Source organism: Condylura cristata, unplaced genomic scaffold, assembly GCF_000260355.1.
Source record: "Condylura cristata isolate star-nosed mole 26May11 unplaced genomic scaffold, ConCri1.0 scaffold00017, whole genome shotgun sequence".
Taxonomy (NCBI): domain Eukaryota; kingdom Metazoa; phylum Chordata; class Mammalia; order Eulipotyphla; family Talpidae; genus Condylura; species Condylura cristata.
In genome coordinates this window covers 36,747,990-36,761,695 of record NW_004567118.1, presented here as the reverse complement: position 1 = coordinate 36,761,695, position 13,706 = coordinate 36,747,990, and the positions used below count along the sequence as shown (strand labels likewise).

The following is a 13,706-nucleotide window of genomic DNA, read 5'->3' as shown; positions in this document are numbered from 1 at the left end:
GCCAGGCCAGGCCATGGAAAGATGGCAGACCCCTTTCTCACCCCACCCTCCCCTGCTCCCATGGGCACAGAGGTGCCAGGAGTGGAAGGGGGAGGAAGGGAGGAGAGAGGAAGAGGGAAGGAGAGAGAGGAGAGCAGAAAGGAGGGAGAGAAGGGGAGGGGCTGGAGATAAAGAGAGGGAGAGGAAGGGAGAAGAAGGGAGAGGGTGGGAGGGGAGGAGAGGAGAGGAGGGGAGGAGAGGCAAGAGAAAGGGAAGACATGGACCAGGAAGCCAGTGGAGCAGAGGCCAAGCCAAGCTGGGGCCAGCTGAGCTGACAACACACCAGCCCCTGGCTGAGTCAACCTTGTTCTCGGGGAGGAAGCGTGGCTCCGCCCCTCAAGACTCCCCTGGAAGACAAGCCACCTTGGCTGGCTGCTGGTCTTTGGAAGGCCATCTGACCTCACCCGAGTGCCAAACCATTCTTATGCAATAGTGACCCAGGAAGAAATGTTGGCTTTCCCATGCGGGGGTGGGGTGGGGGTGGGTGGAGGGGGTGCTGAGTCAGGGTCTGTCCCAGGGGCCGACCTGCACCTCCTGGCCCCACAAGGGTTTTCAGAAGTGGGGAGAAGCATGGCCTGGCGGGTACGCCCCTTTATTCAGGTCATAGCAGCGCCAGACCCCCACTCTATATAACACCCCATCCTGAAGACATGTAATATGGTTAATACAAAATACCTTTTATATAAATATCTCCAACAAGGAATGAGACAGGGAAGGCCCGAAGGTCCTTTGTTTTGTTTTTTAATACAAGGCATAAATAACTGTACAGGTGGGGGGGGGGGCGGACAGCTAAATACAGAAGTGGCGCCGCATCGCCTCCTGGTGGTCACTCAAAGTGATGCACTCGACAGTCCATCCTTCACACCCACTAGCCAGGCCTGACAGAACAGCTAGTTTCCAAGGACAGTGGGAGGCCCCACCCTCTGTTATCCAGGAAGGGTGGGCTCCAGGGAGACGGGGCATCCACTCAGTCCAGGCTGCTACTTGGTAGCAGGCCAGGTAAAGCATTTGGGGACTACAGAGATGGGAAATAAGTGGTGGGGGACATAATTTCCTCCATCTCCCGTGAACGCAGATAATCAGGAGTTGCGGCCATCATTAAATCATTAAATCCCGTGCTTGCAGTATCAACCTCTTATGTGGGCTGCTGGAGATCTGTTGTCACTGGGCTGCTCCGCTGCCTCTTCCTTCTTCTTCTCATAGGGAAATAGAGCACCAAAAATGTCTTCGTGATAGCGCTTCTGGCTCTTTAGGGGAAAACAGAGGAGATGCGTCAGAGCTTCTGGTCCAACCCCCTTACATTCATCAGGTCTGGGCTAGGAAGAGCCCCTGGGGTGGCCCCTACTCCCCCATCACACCCACATGCAGAAGTATTTGACCTCCCAATCGTCATGCTTGGATCTCGCTTAGACTTTCTTTCTTTTCTGTTAGCACCTGCTGACAGGCAGATCACCATCTCCCCCAAGCTTTACAATGGGCAATAAAACCTGGTAAAGCCTATCTGGGACTTGTCCTGTCAGCTGCTCTGATAAAGAGAAGAGGGGAGGGAAGGGGAGGGGAGGGGAGGGGGAAAGGGAAAGGAAAGGAGTTTACTGCACACTTCCTGCCAGTCTTGAAGAGCCATGGTGCACACAGAAGAGCAGAGGATGGGTCACCCACTGCAGCTCTCTGGCCTGTTTCCCTGATTAATTTTTCTCTAACACATTTTACTCATTTTGTCATTCCCACACATATGTAAGCTCCTTCCAGGCAGGAATTCTTGGCCTGTTTTGCTTATTATCCTATCTCCCAGCACATAGTAGATGCTCAATAAGTATTCGGTTGTCCCTGGTGCTCATAGCCCTGCCTGCTCTGGAACCTTTGCTACAGATACTTTCTGAGCAGGGAAACTTGAGGGGAAACCAGGAGACTTTGCCTCCATTCTTCAGATGGAAATAACAGGAAGAGTTTCTGTTGGGAACCCAGGTGACGTATATCAGCCCTAACAACCCACAAGCTCAGACCTCCGGATTCCTCTGGGGTCTAGGACGATGAGGCTGACTCCCGGCCTATGTTGGACCTGCACCCCTTGCTCACACACCAGCTGCCATACCTTAAGCTGGAAGAAATAGTCCTCCACCTGCTCCTCATTTAGACTCAGCTTGGCAGCCACCAGCTGCCTCAAGGCGCGGGCCACATCCCGGGCCATGCGCACGTCCCCACAGACGTAGATGTGGCCTTGATCCTCATGGACCACGCGGAGCACCTCGTCAGCCAACTTCTGTCGCAGGATGTCTTGAACATAAACCTGAAGCCAGAGAAAAGGGTAGGTCCAGGCCCTAATGCTGGAGTCTGTATGAGGCAGTGGGAGAGCACATGTGCTCCCAGCCAGAATGAGGGGGCTCAGCACCCTCCCAGGCTCAGAATGAGGAAGCACAGTGGCACGTGTCCCGCCCAGGGCTGGGTGAGGGCTAGAGGCAGAAACTGTCCAGTGGGGCTCCTACATTTTCTCTGAATTCACCGTGATTCAGAGAGACATCAATCAAGACACTTCCTCTGCCCAGGTCTCTGAGGCTACCTGCCTCCACCCCAGAAAAGGGAACCTCTTAACACAGACTCTCCATGGGGTCCCCACTATAACTCAGAGCAAGGCACAGAGTCCTGGCTCCCCAGTTTCACAAAAATCTAGGAGTCGAGGGGGATTCTGCTCTCCTTCACACACAAGGTACCCAGAGACCCCAGCACTGGGCATGGAGCAGAGTATGAGATAAGCTCTGTGGGGTTAAGTCCACCACGGGTGGGTCAGGAGTCTGTTCTGCCCCGGGTTCGTGTGGCAGAGTGCCCCTGGGGCAGCCTCAGTAGGCTGTGACTACAGCAGCAGCCTTCCAGCTTTGCTGGGCTTGAACTCAAAGCCGGTCTGGCCCACCTCTCTGGGCTGGGACTTGCAGCAGGCTAGGCTCTAGGGATCAGCGCAGTGTGTGACTTGGACTTAGTCCTGAACCTTTCAAAGCACGGCTCTTCTGATAGGGCGAAAGTGGGCAGACTGACAACGCTGTGTACGGTGTCTATTTTGGCCTAAGGAGAGGCCACTCAGGGAAGGGCGTGGCTTGTAGGGAGCTCCACCCACTGCCCTGCCCACTGCGCCAGAAGCTGTCTCGTTTACCTTGGGCTGACCAGGCAGGCGAGAATAGGCTGTGTGGACCTCATACAGCACCCCCTTCTGTTTCATCTCCAGCGTCTCCTCCCGATAGAGGTGGTCCTCATCTGGGCGCCGGCACCCGAACACCAGGGTCATGCGGCCTCCCCGGAGCCCTGTTACGACCCGGCAGGTTGCAGTTACCAGGATGGCCGCCAGGGGGCGAGCCAGCACTCAAGATCCGACAAGATGGCGCCCAAATTGAATTCTCAACCCATCCCCATAAGATATTGTCTAGTAATTGCCCTCATTATACAGATGAGGGACTGAGCCCCAAGATGTCACACCCCCCCAGTCACACAAGCAAAGAGTGTCGAGACGGGCTTTCATCCAGTCTATCAGATATCAAAAAGTTCCAGTGTGGGAAGAGAGGAAGAGCTGATTCCAGCCCCACAGGGGCCCACGGACTGAGGCAAAGTTGGGAGAAGAATCAGGTAAACTGGGACAGTGGCACAGTTCTCCTGGGTTCCTGTTCCACCCCAGCCAGGCGCTGGCCACCAGCACCCCTGGGCACCCAACCCTACCTTTGTGTTCAGCTTCATAGAGCCGCTGCTGCCAGAAGCTGCGGAAAGGGGCGATCCCAGTGCCAGGCCCAATGAGGATGCAAGGTCGGGAGGGATCCTCAGGCAGCTGGAACCCGCTGCCACTGCAGGGGACAGAGGAGAGAGGCCGGGCTGCGGACATCCGGGTACAAAGCTATGCAGGAAGGGGCTAGGTGGGTGGGGTGCATTTCGGGTGGGGTGGGGGGAAGGTGCCGAGGGGTGGTAGAGAAGGCAAGAAGCTCAAACTTGATCTTCCACATCCTGAGGACTGTTTCGTTTCCCCCGGCCAGCCACACCATCACCTCACCCTGGGCTTTTGAGAAAGGGCCAAGCTTCATACTCTGGACCCCATCACTGCTGTCCTCTCTATCCCTGCTGGAGACAGCCAGGCTCTGCCACCAGGTGATAGGATGGGAAGGCTCCACAGGCACCTGGTGCCTCCTTTATGGCCAAGGGACCCAGAGTGGCACAAGCCCCAGATCCCTCCACTTCACCCAAGAACTCCTGGGAACCCGTAGTCACATGAAGGAGGGGCTATTTACCTTCGTACAAAGCAGGGCACTGGGTCTTGGGGCTTCAGGTTGTTGAGCCATGTGCTGCAGACGCCGTGGTGCAGGGGACCCTGGCCATCTGCAAGGATAGCAACACTGACCAACACAGCCCCCCAATCCTATTACCCACACTAGAAGCATCCCAGTGGCCCCTCCCACACCGCACACCCCCTCCAGATGCCTGCCCAGGCACTCTGCTGGCTTTAATGTGGGAGCTGTTTTTCTTTCTGGTTCTAAAATCTACCCAAAAGGCTGCAAGGGGCTTGTAGCCTCTCTTTTTGCATTATAGAAAGTGAGTCTCGAGTACAAGACTTGTACAAGGTCACCTAAGTGGTAGTGAAGTCTGGTTACGGCAAAGCTTCCCCGACTCCAGCTCCTATAACAAAGACAATCTGGAGTCCACCCCTCAGCTCCACTGGGCATAGCACGTGGGTTTTCTCAGGGTGACCACACTCACTGCCCAGAGTGTCCACCAGTCCAGCCTTTGCTGGTAGCAACCCTGGGTGAGTACATGCCTGAGAGTTCCCACCTATACTGACATCTCACTGTCTCTCTAGAGGCCCTTCCTGGCTTGGGAAAACCCCAGCTTTCTCTAGATTACATTCCTCATAGCCCACTTTTAAAGGAGCCCTCACACTATTTGAGAACTCCCTCGGCCCCGTTTTTAAAAACGGTGGGGCTGTGCTTCACAGAGCGCAGAGGGTTCTAGGGTGTGGACCAGCCCCTGAGCGTTGCCAACCAAGTCAATGCTCAGTTACCAGGGCAAGGCAGGCCCTTGGTGGGCCATGGAGGACCCAAGGGCACCAGGACAGGTTTGGGGCCTCTCAGCCTGTCAGCCTACCCCCAGCCTCTGCTTCATAGCACTCTGCACTTTCGTTCTTAACATCCAAATAGTGATAACTTTTTGCCTGTTTCTATGACACTCTCTCCATTGTCCCTCTAGATGGGACGCTCCATGAGGGCTGAGCTATGGATGCTGTATTTCTATACCCACAGTGGTGCCCAGCACAGAGAGGTGTGAAGTAAAAGGTCACTGAATGAGCGATGGAAGGAATGCACTGTCAGCACAGCACCTATGTTTCACACGGGCTGTCAGGAAGGCCTGGAGTCTCTGGGCTCCCACGAAGGACTGGGTGCTTTCACATTTTGACTATTATCCCAATAGTCGGACAGCAGAGTGGAAGAGAATGGTTAAGAATGTGGACTCAGCAGCCATACTACCAAGGTTTGAATCTCAGTTCTCTACCTACTAACAGTGTGAATTTGATCAAATGGCTTAAATTCACTGTGCTTGTTTCCTCACCTGTAAACTGCACACAGTCCCCATCTTGCATGCTTGCTGACCGATAATGCATATACCAAAGGGTTAGCTCAGTGTTTCATAATTACTCCCTTTTGCTACCCACAAATCTCTAAGGTGGGTGCTCCACCCCCATCTAACTGATGAGAAGATCAGAAATCAGGTGTGCTGAACAGCTAGCTACCCAAAAGTCACAGAGTGGGGCTGCCATGAAGTCTCTGCCCCACTTCACCTTGGGTGTGGTATGTGAGTACGGCCACAGTGAGGTGGATCTCTGTGGGGGTACAGTCCCTGGAGGAGCTGATAGAGTAGTATCGGGGTTTCAGAAGAGGGAGCTGGGAGAGCAGGAAGCCAGCAGTCATCTTCAAGGATGGAAACTCCTCCAGCACCTCCAGGAAGGTGGGGCTGTTGGTGAACTTCCACTTGTTGTACTCTGAGGGCTGAAAGCCAAGGGTAGCGTAAGGGACTGAGGGCACTGACCCCACACTGAGGGGAGAGGCCGACACAACCCAGGCTTCCTCCATTCATCTGTTCATCCATCCATCCTTCATCCATCCGTCCTTCATCCATTTGTTCACTCCCTCCCTCAATAAACACCTGCTGTACTGGGCGCTGTCCAGGGTGCTGACACAGGACAAGCTAGGAAGGGAAACAGTTCCTGTGCTGGAGGAGCTCACATCACTGAGGAACATTTGTGTAATTTATGTACCTCACTGTCAGCAACTCATGGTCAGGAGTCAAGTCCATCATCTATTTTGGGGCAAGTGTTTGGAATCACACAGATCTGGGTTCAAATATTAATTGGATGCCCTGAGATTTCGTCCCAATTAGTAACCTTTGTAAAAGGATAGCATCACTTACCTCATGCGGACTATTGTGGTAATTGAATGAGAAAGCGTGTGCCAAATTAGTACAGTGTAGCCACAGGATAATGTAGAGGAAGTTGCTGGAGTGAAAGTAATTAATGATAATGATGAAGGTAAAAATGATGTCCGGTGCCATTTGCAAAGATTTGGGCCTGGAAAGGTGAACTGATGCATTCTTTTGGATAAATTAATGAATTGGTTTATTACATTTCATGATAAAGTTGTTATAAGGAACTGAGTGAATTATGAGTTATTATGAATAAGTGATCATTAATAAATTAATGGATTAATTGGTGCAACTACCATCTGTCACTGTGTTCATTTATCCTTTTTCATCTACACCATCCATCTGCCAACACTTCCTAAGTTCCAAGCTTGTTCCATATTTTAGGAACACAAAAACAGAGAAGATATAGTGATTCTTCTTCTCTAGGTAATTTCTGAAGTACACTTTAGATGCATCCTGCAGACGCGCACAAATATTCAGTCCACACAACACAAATGCATCCTATCCTGAGATGGGGACAGAGATGGGAGTGACTTCCCGCCAGTCTGTGGCAAGTCTCCCTTTGGGCAGCTGAAATGGAGTTCTTGGTTTCAGCTCCCGTTGAGACCCTGTCCCTGCCTCCCCATCAGCCCTGGCCTTCACCTGGCACAGCTCCTCCAGCTTCTGCCTCTCGGCCTCTTCCGTGGCCAGCTGTGACAGCTTTCGGAGCAGCAGCTGGCTCGGCGGGGTGGTGATGTCCAGCAAGTAGGTGAGGGCCTGGCTGAGTGAGCAGGGGGGCAGTCGCTTGTCCTTGACCCAGTAGCTGCCTGAATAGAGAAGAAAGGAGACTGGGTGTAAGAAAGGCCCCAGTTAAGCCTTCCAAAGGGTGGTGAGACACAAGGAGGCAGAACCTGCCCCCCCACCCTTCAACGGCAGGGCAGCGAAGATGCTGAGGCTGGGTCCTAAGAACAGCAAAGGCAGGTAGGGGATGATGCCCAGAGACAGGGTACCAGGGAAGTCTGACCAACAGCCCTCCGAGGGGCACCTAAGTGGACACAATCATGCAAAACTAAGCATACACTAGAGTCCAGTCCCTGCCGGCCCAGATCTGAACTTTCACAGGAAACCCACAGCTGAACACAGATTCAGGACAGCTAAGCATATCAGAAACTAATGGATGCCTCAGTTGTTCCTTTAGAGAGAAGCCCACAGCTGCGGGTGTCTGGGGTGATGAACAAAGAGGTGCTGGGGGAGCCCCATCAGTGGCAAATCTCAGGCATCCCAAAAAGCAGTATGCAGGCAGTCACAGCAGAGAACCTGAGGCCAGGGAGTATTTGCTCAGAACTGCTCCCCACTTACTAGCTGGGTAAGCCTTGGGTTCCATCTCTGACATGGGTGTGATAACAGCCAGCCTCACTGCTTTGTCTGAGCAGTGAATGAAATGGTGCATGTAAAATACATGCCTGGTGAAATGCTTGGCACCTGCTTTCAATGAACATGTGCCAGAAATGGCAGCGTGACGTTACTGTGTCCAGACCTGCAGCCTGATGAGCCATGTTCACCCTATAGTCAGAGGAACCTCTGTCTGCTGGTACCTTAGATTCGGTGTCCTCACATTCTCCTGGATAGTCAGGGACATGCTAGACTCTGCCTCTCTGAGCCCCACCTTCCTCTCGGGGGTACACACTCTCTGGAGGTGTCCTTGTCAGTGAGGCAGCCGAGGGGGCAGCTACTCCTGCGGGTGGCCACGAGTGTTGATGTCCTTAGCTCACCCCTGTGTGCCTGTCACTGCGCTGCCCTCTCCACATGGACCGAGGGCCTCCCCTGAGCACAGGAAGCGGGAGCTTGGCCTCCCCAGGAGGGATGGCCAGGAGCAGGCATACTCTCCTGGCCACAGAGCTCTGCCACCCATCGCCCCGAAGGGGAGGCTACATAAGACCTTTGGTGGAGAAGCATCACAAAAGCAGAATGCTGTGAAGTGGGAAGTCACACAACTGAGGCCCGAAGGGACGCCTCTCTCACCTGCGCAAACCATCACTAGCTTGTGGGAAATGGACATTTCCCCATCCTGGCATTTACATGGTGCCAGGAATTATGGTAAAAGCTACCATGCACCCACACATTTGTGCCTCACCACACCCCTCCCCGCCAGGCTCAACTGTTTCGATTTTAGAGATGATGGAACAAAGCTTGAGAGGTTCGGCCAGAGCCTCGCGCTCAGAGCTCGCCTTGTCACACGGCTGCCGCAGTCCTCTGCCATGCCACCGAGCGAGCAGGTCTGCTGTATGTGCCACTGGCTACTGTTACCCTTATAGGCATGCTCACAAATGTCAGCCATGCCTGCCCCCCGACTAGGGAGGGAGCTCCCCCAGAACAGACAGTGAATCTTAGTTTTACAGTCTGTGGCCTGCCTGGCTTATAGGGTAGCAAGTTAAAATTTCAACTGAAAGATAATTGAGCCAATCAACAACAACAAAAAATGCCAGAATGCTCAAAAGACAGAAGGGCAAAGTCTTCTCTGATATTGGCCAGACCGTTCCAAAGAAGCATCCTCCTTTCTGGCCTGCAGGTACAAGGAGCACCACTGGCTTGCAAGGTGGCTTCGGTGCAGGAGGCGTCACCCACTCAGTAGGGCTCCGTGAGCTTTCTGGCACGGGGGCGGGTCTGGCCTGCCAGTGGGGCTGCACGGCAGGGTTGGGGAGGCCCCAGGGCAGAGGGCTCACCGCTCTCGTCGAGGGTCTCCAGGCGCACGGGTTGGTGGGGGGCAGGGCCGTCCACCACTCGTTCCAAGATGCCCTGGACCAGTGCTGGCTGGTTGCCTGGGAAAACGCCAAGGTGCTCTCCAGGCAGGTAGCTCAGACCTTGGCTGCTCTCACAGGAGAGCTCTACCAGAAGGATGGTGCGGCTGGAAGAGGGAAGAGAAGCCTCTGGTGACGACACCAGGATTTCCTCCAGGGCTCCCTGACAGATGGGCCTGTTTCCCCAGGAAACGCATCCTCCTTCATCCTCCTGCTTTGGCCCATGAGTGTGGGTCTCGACTAGGACCTGGGCTGAGGCAGCCTAGCGCTGGGGTGCTGGAGGCTGGCTAGGCTCTGTGGCTTCACCCTGGGCCCGGAGTCGGGGGGGGGGGGCTGCACCCCTGCCTGGTCCTCCCCCTGAGGCCTTGACCACAGACTCTGCCTAAACAAGGCGCCCCAATAGGAGATATGTGGGCACTGCAACAGACTCTCCTTGTCCCGGCACAGATCTTGTTCTTACAGGGACAGAGACCACTTTTCCTAGAATAGGGGAGGAGAACACAGATAAATAAAACCTTTGATGTCACTTTCCCTGGTGGGAAAATGTCCTTCCCCAAAACTTTTCAAAAAAGATCTTTCAAAAAAGCCAAATGCTTTGAGCTTCCCACGGTCTCCCCTTTCGCTGCAAGTGTTACGTGAGGAAGGAGAGGAAGAGCAGCAGGTGCTGACTCCCCAAGCTGGAAAACTGGCCGGTGGCACGCGGAGACCCTGTAGAGGTGGACAGTTCTCCACTCTCAAAGACCCACTTGCTCCCGTCTGTCCTTCAAATAAAACCTGCAGAAAATCACCCAAGAAGCCCTGACTGTTCTACCTGGATTTTGGACTCTGCAGATTCTTTTTCGACTTGAGTTTCATGGTGAAGACGTTCTTGGCGTGCATATTGCTGAGGGCTGTGGGGGACAGAGAAATGGTGAGGTGGCCAAGTAACCCGAAAATGCTGGTGGAGGCAGCCTCCACGTGCCTGAGTGATTACACCCAGACACCACCCTTGGGGTGTCCCTTGCGGTGGTGCTGAGGGTTTCTTTCCTTCCCTTGCAGGTCCCTCTCCCCACCCCCACTCCCTAGTTTCTGACTCACAAGCAAAGACCCTTGGTCTAGAGAGGGCACCATGCTGCTGCTGGAACTGGGAAATGCAATTTAGATGCACAAACATGGGGACATCTAGGGCAAGCCTGTGGCCAGGGTTCTAGAGGAGAGCGTAGGTAAAGTTGGGGATATGCTTAGCCACGGGGAAGCCTGCAGCACCCCAGTACTCATGCCCAAGGAAAGCAGAATCACCAGTCACGGGATCCAGAGGGCATGGTGCTGAAAACCCATGGACTGGGTGGAACTGCCCCTGCAAGGGTCCTTTCCGGCACATGCCCGGCGGCCATCAGATCTGGAAAGCTGGGGCCGAAAGCCTAGCGGGCCAGATGCTAGCGATTTGCTTCACCTCCTGTGCTTTAGCTCTGTGCCTTTCTCAAAAGATGAGTGTCAGGCCTCACTGAGACCAGGGGCAGAGCCAAGCACCCTGGCACACCTCAGTTGGCATTGGCTACCTTTTCTCTCCACTATCCTCCTGAAACTGCCTCCAGACACAGAGCAAGCTGGTGAGTCTCACTCTCACAGGTGCTTGAATGCAACAAGATAGAGGCCTGCAGCCTCGGGGCAGCATCCAGGGAGGGTCTCCGGGACCCAGCTCAGGGCTCAGCGAGGCCTACCCAGGCAGGAAGGGCAAACAAGCCCAGGGGGTGCAGGGAAGCGGGCACCTTTGCTGAGGTCCAAGGGCTGCGAGTCCCGCATCAGCCTGTACTGGTGCGGGTCCCAGTTCTCGTTGCAGATGTAGTGCTTGGGGATCTGAATGTGGTTTTTGCCTCGGACATCAAATGTCTCACAGGCTGCCTGGAAGGAGAGAGAGCAGACTGGTCATCCCCATCGCCGGTATACAACCCGCCACCCCAACAGGGGCTGCCATTTTTAGGTCCTCACTATTGAGCAAGGTGTGTCAAAGAATTAATGAGTACACTTGATTTGGCTGAGTGGTGTGAAGCGGCCAGGCTCGGCGCACCAGAGCTATTGTTATTACCGTGAATGTGGGTGTCAGTAGTATCTTGTTTTATCTGCATGTCACCCCATCAGGTAGGTTGGATTCCGTCCATCTTCCTGATGTGGAACCATGTGGGACAAGTCTAGCGTGGGGACATGTCTGTCCCAAGGCCACTGAGAAGTGGCATGTTTGTTTAAATGGGGACATCTCTAATTCAGTGGGGTCCAGCCACAGGGTGATCAAGACCCACCAAGTTGGGTCCAAGGAACTCTCTGAGGCTGGGAAGTAAGACTAGGTCATCAAGGGGTGACCTGGATAATCAGAGGAAGGGAAGACCTGATAGCAGAAGCTCCCTGGAGGCAGGGTGGTGTCCTGGCCACCTTCTCCCACTCAAGGAGACACCTGCTGAAAAATGAAACTGCTCTGGGGGCTGAGGGAGAGCAGCGAGCCCTGAACCCCAGGCCTGCAGCCCTGGTCCCCACCTGCTGGACCTGTGGGGGTCTTGCCACACAGGAGGCCAGGCACGGGGGTCCTGGACAACCATGGGCCACAGTATCTGTGAGGCAGGCTGTCTGTGAACTGACCTTGAAGGTTTGCACTGCCCAGCTGCGGAAGGACTCCTCCTGCCCGCTGAGCTCATCCCCTTCCCCAATCAAGGTGAGCGGAGAGGCTCCCAGCTGAGACAACTTCTGGTCGATGTCATGAGCAAAGGCGCAGAACTGAGGGTACATGCTGGAGCCGAGGCCAAACACAGCATACCTGCCGAGGGGGACAGATGGACAGTGGAGAGCCAACCCTGCAAGCGTCACTGGGCTTCCCGAGGCTGCCCAGGCAGCCCCCTCCAGCTGGGCCGGTGCACACCCCTTCCTGGTCGTCCCCAGCTTGTAGCCTGTCCCCAACCCTGATGACCAGCCCCGTGCTTGGCTGCAGACCAGAGAAAGGGCTTGACCCTTGACACAGTCTGAAGACAGGCTCCCTCTGTGCTGGACATCTCAGTTAAATGCCTCAGAAACCCCCAGAGCTACAGCCACAACTCAGACTCGGGCTCACTAGGCAGGGCTCAGATAGGTGGGGAGAGGGGAGGACTCACCTGAATTTGTTGGTGAGCTTTTTCAACATGAAGAGGGATTTCTTCAGTTTCTAGAAAAAAAGAGAACCAGGGTTCTCAGCACAGGATTAACAGAAGCATTGCTTTTCCTTTTCTTCTGGTGGTTTATTTAAAAATTGACTTCATCTGCCACAAGAAGGTTCTAGATCCACAAATGGAAGTTGGCTTATGGGTGGGGCCCGGCTGGGACTCAGGGGCGAGTAATTCACGTGAGTCTGCCCCTTGAAGGGGCCCATCCAGTCCGGTAGAGCGGGGCTTGTCTTATGCAGGGTCTGCGGAGGGCTTCTTAGTGGGGCATGAGCTTCTCTTGTTTGGAACCTGGTGAGAGTGTTGTCTAGCCCAGTATCTTCTGAAATAAGCTTATTTTCCAAAAACTCAAGATAATTGTAGGTGATACTGACCCAGCAGAAAGAGTATCAAATCTCATGGCAATAAAATAGTCTCTTCTCTGTAATTTTTATGCTATTCCTTTTGCAATCATCTGGGGGAAAGGGAGTCCTTCAGAATGTTAGGAAGAAATTCTCAGATTCGTGCTGAGACCACACACCTCTTAATGGTTGCTGATTGTTTTTTGAAAAACAGAGGCCCTCCCTGGTGGCACAAGGGTTTGTTAAAATGCAGCAGTGAAGCTGGCCACTGCCACTTCTGTGCGAGTTCGAGCCCTGGCCAGGGAGGTGACCCACATGGCACAGTAGACTTCTCCTGGCCCGCCCGCTGCTCCCCTCAGCAGTGTACTTCGTCAATCTGCCTGTTCTGTTCCCCGCTCTGTCTCTGGTGAATCCTCTCACTGCCCCTGTACCTCTGACCTGTACCCCAGTTCTGAATGCATAAATAAAATATATGTTTTTAAAAAGGAGAAAGAGAGAGCCAGGTTAGGCAACAGGATCTACCTAAAATTCACTGTTTTTGGCTTTCCTTAGTTTTCCTTTTATATTGGCTTTCATTTGTGAGCGTGTTAGCAAATGTTTAAATTCAAAAAGCTCAGTTGAGTGACTGAAGTGTACTAAGCATCTTGTAGGAGAGGCTGCACTGGCACGTAGTGATAACTGTGAAGGAAGTCAGGGGCTGACAAGAGGGCCTGGCGTGCTCTGACCCCTCACCCCCAGTGTCTTCCTTAAAGCATGCTGAATCCTCCAAATCTTTTCTTGGGACCGCCAGATCTCTGGGACTTTGGCCACGCACCTCTCCGTTGCCAGGGGAGTCTCCGTTTCCAAACGTGCTTGTCACCACCAGCAACAGCTGCTCCTTCTCCAGGCTGTCCAGTTGGTACTCGTCCATGCAGAGAACCTGCAGATGTCCACGGTGGATGTCAGCC

The 13,706-nt window shown here is 53.9% G+C and overlaps 1 protein-coding gene across 1 annotated transcript in view; it reads right to left on the bottom strand.

Annotated features, from left to right (window-relative positions):
• Positions 1-1,166: 1,166 nt before the first annotated feature.
• Positions 1,167-13,706, bottom strand: part of NOS2 (nitric oxide synthase 2, inducible) — a 35,777-nt gene continuing 23,237 nt past the window's right edge. Inside the window, exons 14-26 of the mRNA XM_004685155.1 lie at positions 13,574-13,678; positions 12,374-12,423; positions 11,868-12,042; positions 11,006-11,138; positions 10,069-10,147; positions 9,183-9,364; positions 7,123-7,286; positions 5,840-6,047; positions 4,299-4,386; positions 3,739-3,860; positions 3,182-3,330; positions 2,132-2,326; positions 1,167-1,286 (exon numbers count right to left, since the gene is read on the bottom strand). Of these exons, the coding sequence (XP_004685212.1) occupies positions 1,167-1,286; positions 2,132-2,326; positions 3,182-3,330; positions 3,739-3,860; positions 4,299-4,386; positions 5,840-6,047; positions 7,123-7,286; positions 9,183-9,364; positions 10,069-10,147; positions 11,006-11,138; positions 11,868-12,042; positions 12,374-12,423; positions 13,574-13,678 (1,770 nt within the window). The remainder of the gene's footprint in view (positions 1,287-2,131; positions 2,327-3,181; positions 3,331-3,738; positions 3,861-4,298; positions 4,387-5,839; positions 6,048-7,122; positions 7,287-9,182; positions 9,365-10,068; positions 10,148-11,005; positions 11,139-11,867; positions 12,043-12,373; positions 12,424-13,573; positions 13,679-13,706) is intronic.